A 7,785-nucleotide genomic window follows, 5' to 3' on the forward strand; every position below is an offset into this window, starting at 1 on the left:
GTTACAATTTAAATTTTTTCTTTTTGTTTTTTTGTTGATGGAATGATGAATAATCAAAAGAATTGCAATTTGCAACAATAGTTATTCTGTTCAACAATCACAATGATCTAAATTTGTGTTTTTGAGCTAATTTTTACCTGCTTCTAAATTCCAGCTGGCTTATGGTTTTTTTTTTTTTTTGGATACACACATCTTTTTTTTTGCTTTCTATAGTACCAAATGAATGGTTAAATGGCTACTGTTTCGCAGATAGTGTTTCAAGTATCTGTCAAGTATATATAACTTAAGATGTTGTATCATAACCATAATATGGAAAAAAAAGAAGGTAACCATATTCTTCTATCATGAAAAAAAGTTTGAAATAAGCTGAAAAGAAAAAACTTATGCAATAGAAAAAAAAACAAACTAATTTGGCATTTCGTTGATTGATAATGAGAATTTGGAATGAATATACATGTATTATGTGTCTTCAACCTCAAAACAAAATAATTGGTAAAGTAATAGTTTTTTTTTGTTGCCTTGTTGCCTTGTATGTTCATGGTATGGTGCACGAAATTTTTCCATTCAAAATGTGTTTGTGTGTGTGTGTGTGTGTGTATGTGTTAGCTCAGATCTTTGGCACTTGGTTTTTCTTTCATTCATTTTTCTTGCATTCTTGGTGTCTCAAATGCACACACACATACACACCCTTTTAATATTAATAAATGGCCTAATAATAATTCGTCATATGACATATAATATATATATTTTTTCTTTTGGTCGGTTGTCTTTTTCTTTTACTTTTTCGTTTCTTCGTAATTAATTGATGAACTTCATAATGTTTTATGATGTGTGTGTGTGTGCGATGTTTGCAAGTTGCTTATAGTTTTTTTTTTTTTGGTTGGCATTACTAAAGTTTGAATCCTCTGAGCAAAAGGTAACTAAAAACGACTTTCTATTTCTCAATGATGCTGATGATGATGATGATGATTACTGTAAGTTACAGTCTTTCAAAAAAAAGTAAAGAAAGAAAAATTCCTATGAACTATGGATTTTTTTCTACATTTTCATGATGAATTTATGCCCGGAATTCAAGAATTTGTTAGTCTGTTTAAAATTATTATGACCAGATAGATAGTAGTAGTGTTAAGATTTATGATTATTGAATTGTAATGAAATATTTCTTATTTTTTTTCATTTTTTTTTGTCTGACCCTTTCCTAATATTATGATGTAAATCTAATAAATCTGGTGGACAATCAGAACACAACAACAGCGGAAATTGGAAACAAATGATTCAAAATCAATGAAAAAAACTATGGATAATAATCGAATAAAATCATCATCAATTACATCACCATCATCGTCAGTACAGGAAAAGGATACCACTACAACTAATTTAATCTACAATAATAATAATAATAAGAATACTACATCCGGTGGTAGCAGTAATGGTTATCATTCTACATCATCATTATCATCATCATCAACGAATGCGGTTCGTGTTGATCTTTCATCATCGGCAGCCATGTGGTGATGATGATTATGAATATGGATTTGAAATCGTAATGCCAAGAAACAAAAACAAAAAAAAAACAATGACAATATCTATAACATTATCATTATAATCATCATCATAACATTTGGAGACATTGTTTCTATTCAATAAAAAAAACACCTAACCCACCCACCCACGCACAAACATGAATTTTTGAATTTTTTTTTGTAGCCTATGGCATACATATGTATGTAATATATTGTCAACAACAGAACTAAAAAAAAATGTCATCAGAAAACTAGAGAAACATACACACAGACACACATTTGTATTTTTTTTTCAATAGGTCTCATATGTCAAGCACCAAAAACTTTTGAATTTTCATTCTTCTTTCAATTCTATCCATGGTGATGATGATGATGATGATGATAATTATGGTTCCATATGGTTTGAATCATCATCATTGTGTATTGTATGCATTTTTTCACTGCTTTGTCTGCCAGTCTGCTTGAATTCAAAACTAACATTTTGGATTTGGACAGAAAAAAATATAATATGATCACACACACACACACACACACATTCATCATAACATTTTTTTTTAATTAAGTCTTTGCTGCTAGTAGTTGTATTTCATTTGTTTCATTTTATGAATTTTGATTCGTATTCCATTTCATATTACATTTGTTCCATGTGTTCCTATACATTGATGACAAACACACACATAAAGACAAAAAAAAACACACTGGTTGTGCACGAATTTTACATCATCATCATCATCATCATCACATTCCACACAAAGGCATTATTACTATTATTATTTTTCATTTGATTTCTTTCTCTCTCTCTCTTTGTTTTTCTTTTGAATTTTATTTTTGTATTTGGATTCAGGGCATTTTTTCTTCATTTTTTGTGAATGTGTATATTCTTTGGAATGATTTTTTATTCAAATGCAACTAAACAACTTTTTTTTCTTCCGGAATATTCATCATAACATAGTAGATACACACAAACACACACACACACTAGAAACACATTCTATATATTTATAAATGTGATGAAACAATAGATATTGACAAACTTGATTAGAAAATGCATCCAAAAAATTATCACAACGACTATGATGATGATGATGATGATGATGATTAGAGGCAATCAATGAGACCATGTTATATATTCTAGTTCATTATAGAGTTATGTATATTACTACTTTTTTTTTATTAATTAATAACCAATTTTCTTGCTTCATATTATCACTGCTGCTTGGATATTTTTTTTTTCGTCGATTCTCAGTGAATACCTTTCTCGTTTGATCCATAATAAAACTATTTTTTTTTGCTGCCATATCATCATGATCATTTTTTTTTTATTGTTTTTGTCAATATTGCTTCTTTTTTTCAATTATTTTAACAACACACCCACCATGACAACAATCATGTGAAAAACGCCTACCACACACACACACACACACACAAACACACTGACTGGAACAGATTGACTTTTTGGTTTATTTCTCTGTTTGTATAAACATTCGATTCGATTCATATTGCCCGGTTACTAGAGATTATTATTTGATTGTGATTTTTTTTTCATTTCATTTTTTTTTCATTCTATAAATCCTATGTATTATTGAGCCATTTGTTTCATTTTCGTTAAAAACAACGACGATATTGATGAACTATAGTGGAAAAAAAATGAAAATATTTTCGTTTCCAACTCGAAAACTGCATTTCCCAACGAATTCGAAATAATTATGATAATAATAAAACCTTTTGCTTTTTCTAATTATCGAAATGAAAAAAAAGTACATTATTTCTGTTTTGCAACAAAAAAAAAACTTTTTTTTTGTTGTCCATCGAAAGCATTGATCGGTTTTTCGTCTGCTGTCTGTCTCGGGTAAAAGGAAGGCAACGATTGTTTTGTTTCAAAAATTTTTTTTGCCAAGGAACATAATTCCTACTGAAATAAACAGATCAAAATCACAAGTCTGTGTTACGGATGCCAAAACAAAAAAAAAAAAAGGAAATATATATGGTAGGGATTAATTGTCAGATTCTAATTCACTCGTTGAAAATGGATTTGATCGACTTTTTTTTGTCTGAACGATTCTTTATACTCTGTTTTCGAATGATTAAATTTTGTTATTTTTTTGTCGCAATATAATGAATCGAAAGAAAATTGCGACAAAAAAAAAATAACAAATGTCAAAAAAAAACCGGATGACTTTCTCAAAAAAATTTTCATTAGTTTTTGTTTTGTTTTTGTTTACAACAACCGATCATTATCGATACACAACAACAACAACAACAAAAAAACAGATGGCCGTTTGTTTGTTTATGTTGAGCTTTTGACTTGAATCTTTGATTTATAATATTCATCATCATCATTTTTCCTTGATTCTATGAATAAAAAAAATATGAAAGAAAAAGAAAATAAACAACAAGACATCTTTTATAGTAATAAAAAAAAAAAAATATTTCCCATCTGCATTTCACTCATTTGTTGTATAGGTATAGTGAGTGATTGGCATGTGTGTGTGTGTGTGTGTGTGTGTGTGTGTGACATATAATTTACCGTAAATTTGTTTATGGAAACAAAATTCATATATACATCACATATTAAACAAATACACACACACACACCGGTTATTTTTTTTTCTGATATCAATCTGATCACATATCGCATATGTTGTTTTGATTATTATCGACAACCATTGTTTGTTGAATGTTGTTTATATTTGGATTGATATTTTCATCATTTCATTTTTTCATTTTTTTTTTACTTTACATCCATCATTCATTTAGTTAAAAGAAAACAAAACAAAAAAATTGTATTACGTTATGTTTGTTTATTCGTTTGTTTATGAAATTGGGCAATTTCACAAACAATAATCAATATATATGATATGATATTTGTTTGTGTTTGTTGGTTGGTTGGTGTGTGTTTGTATATATATATAACATCCAATATCCTTTTTTTTCTCTCTCTCTCTCTTTCTTTCCAGTTATTATTAAAAATAAGTTTAAATCAACAACAACAACAACAACAACATCGTTCACCTTTTTCATATTTGTACCATATGGTGGTTGGTGCATGCATAGAGCATCATTTTATTTTTTTTCCATATATTGAATAATAATAATAATAATGGTTTTTTGCAACATTGCTTTGTTAATATTTGTTATTGTGTAGAATATGATCTAAGATTGTTCTGTTTGTTTGTTTGTTTGTTTAAACTCGAATTTTTAGTTTTTTCTTCATCCATTCATCGTATACACAATATACTATCTTGTCTGAAATCAATTTGACTTGATAAAATAATCATTGCATGACAACATGCACGCATGTACCAGAGAAATCATATTTTTTTTCTTTTTTTGATTTCAAATTCAAAATTTCATATTTTTTTTTCTTTTTCATTCACACCGAAAATCTTATTCTGCCACTTTTTTTTGATCAATGCACGGATGTCATTCTGGTTTCAATTTGACAAAAAAAAAACGATTCGATTGAATTCATTCACTTTTTTTTTCATCCATTTGGATTTGAACATTGTATGTGTTCATCATCATCATCATCAACATTACCAAATCGATACAAACACATATTGTGTATGTGTGTGTGTGTGTTTTGTACATTATGGGAATGAATATAATGCCAAAATGAATGACATTGTTAAACATGAGAGATTCACATCTTTTTTCATTCTGTTCAATTTTTTTTGTTGAAAAAAAAATTATTTGCCTTTAGTTGTCAACATGAAAGTTCTTGTTGTTTTTCCAGACTATTCTTGGTGTTTGTTTGTTCAGAAACACGAATCATGCACGAATGAATATGAAAAGCGTAGCTGGTGATAGAAAATTTTTCTTCTCTCTTCCATATATTCAAAATTCATTCATCAATGATTTCTGTTTGTTTGCTAGTCTGTTTGATGATTGATCTTCTTGTCTTTTATATTTTTTTTCTATTTTATAAATTGAAATTTTTTTTCAAAAAAAAAAAAAAAAATCAACAACACTGTAAAAAAAGATAAAATATCTTGATTTTTCATTTATTTCACCAAAAAGAATTCTTTAATAGTTGATAAAGAGAGAAAGAGAGAAAAAAAGATTCTTTTTGACAATTGTTCAGGTGGAATGACATGATAATGAAATCAAAAAAAAACACACACACAAAAGAAATTTATTCATTGAATTTGATAATTCAATTATCTAGCTTTTGAAACACAAAACGTCATCATCATCATCATCTGTCTCAAATGAGAGATTAATTGATAATGATGATGACATTGTTTTTTTTTCAATTAATAAATTTCAAGTTTAGAAAACTAGATTGATTGATTGATTTATTATTGAACTAAAAAAAAATTATACTACTACTATAATAGAATAGTTTTGAATACAAAAAACAAAAATCAAATTTGAAAAATTTGAACAAAATTACCATCCACCCTTTTTTTTGTAAGGGTGGTTACAACAACAATAAAACTCATTGCATCACATTAGATTGAATGAATAATAAATTGAATGAATGGGAAGTGAAATCATTATCAATTTCAACAAAACAAAAACAAGACAAAACAAAAGAAAGAGACTTTTTCCAGTATAAATAGAAAACAAAACAATAGGTCACCTTTCAACGCTTTGAAATTGATTTTATTCAATAAGGAAAAAAATACACACACACACACACTCAGAGAAAAGAAAATGTATTATTTAAATGAAGGAAAATCTCTTTTTTTGGTTTGTTGTCATCATTATCATTATCATTATCATCATTGAATGTTGATCTGTAAGCAGAAGAAGAAGAAGAAGAAAAAAAGGAGATCATCATCTTTGATGATGATGAGCTTTTAGTTTGCTGACATTCTAACAGAATTGTTTTGTTTTGTTTTACTGAACTGTTATTGTTTTCATAATACAGTTTGTTTAGTTCATTTTGATGGTTTTTGTTTTTTTTTCTTCTGGGGAATTGATGCTATGTGAATAACCAAAATTCCACTTGGGAATTATTAAATCAATGAATAGTGAATGTATGTACGAACAAATATTTGTTAGTTTAGATTGAGTGATTGATTCTATTCTGTTGATAATAATAATAATAATAATAAGAAAAGAAAAAGCAAAACAACAAAGTCAGGAAAAAAAATCAATGCTGTTGAGAATAATGAAAAGCAAAGATTTGAAATAAATTTGATTCGATTCGAATCGATTGGCCAATAGCAATCCAAACAATACAATAATATTTAACAAATGTATTTGGCATTTTTATTGTCAGTTTTTGTTTTTTTTTTGGTTTATTTCCATTATCACTTTATTTATTTTTTTTTCTTCTTTTGTTTTTTTTTTGTTTTGGTTGCTGGCCTGATCTGGTTTTTTTTGGCCTAATACGCCCTTGCATTAACATTTCGGCATTTTAAATAAAATCGATCCTAAATGAATCTAAACGATAGTTGTATAAAGTCCATCCATTTTAATCTGTTGTCGAGTTTGTTTTTGATTGTGATCGGGTAATAAAAAAAAAGTATTTTCTTTCCATTCAATTTCCACATTCACATTGAAAATTTGTTCTAAACGGATTGATGGGATTTTTTTTTGCTCTCCTGACTTTGATTTCACATTTTATTTACGTCGTTTATTATATATAATGGGAACATTTATTTCATTTTTTTTTATTTTACTGTATGTGAAAAATTTTTTCCCTTTGGATTTCGTGTTATTTTCATTCATGTGAATTTTTTTTTTGATAACCCGAGCGTTTTTTTTTCCACAAAATTTATTTCCAGCTAGAGCTAGAAAAAAACTAATAATTTTTTTTTTGCAAAATGAAAATATTATTATCACCATGTCAACAACAACAACGATGGAGTGGAGAAGAAATGTCATCAAAATTGATCCAGAGAACGAATCATCATCAATTGAAATGAAGAATGTATGATTGAATGATGGATGTTTACTTAATTTTTTTTTCTAGGTTTCAGACTTTTCAAATGATCATTCTTATTACCAGATGATTTTTTTTTTGCTGGTTTTGTTTCAAATATATATAACTATATAAATTCTCTATTTATCCAAATATAGCTGAAATAGTTAGCCAAAAATAAATGCGGTAAACTCGCGCACAGGTGAACATCATCATCATTATTCATCGGTATCATGTATATATATAATACAAGCCCAAAAATTTTGAAAAAACAAACATCTCAAAATCGAAATTTTATATTCTCTATTACTAAGCATCAGCAGTAGTAGTAGTAATAATAATATTAGTAAAAAGCACATATGCAAAATGAAAAGAAAGATGCCTTTA

At 27.5% G+C, this 7,785-nt stretch overlaps 1 protein-coding gene across 7 annotated transcripts in view; it reads left to right on the forward strand.

Annotated features, from left to right (window-relative positions):
* LOC124499494 (uncharacterized) overlaps positions 1–2,822 on the forward strand; it is a 61,289-nt gene extending 58,467 nt beyond the window's left edge. For all 7 annotated transcript variants that reach the window (XM_075728581.1, XM_075728579.1, XM_075728582.1 and 4 more), the window contains one exon: positions 1,242–2,822. In XM_075728581.1, the coding sequence (XP_075584696.1) occupies positions 1,242–1,515 (274 nt within the window). In that variant the 3' untranslated portion in view covers positions 1,516–2,822. The remainder of the gene's footprint in view (positions 1–1,241) is intronic.
* The last annotated feature ends 4,963 nt before the right edge of the window (positions 2,823–7,785 follow it).

This window comes from Dermatophagoides farinae, chromosome 2 (genome assembly GCF_024713945.1).
Source record: "Dermatophagoides farinae isolate YC_2012a chromosome 2, ASM2471394v1, whole genome shotgun sequence".
Taxonomy (NCBI): Eukaryota; Metazoa; Arthropoda; class Arachnida; order Sarcoptiformes; family Pyroglyphidae; genus Dermatophagoides; species Dermatophagoides farinae.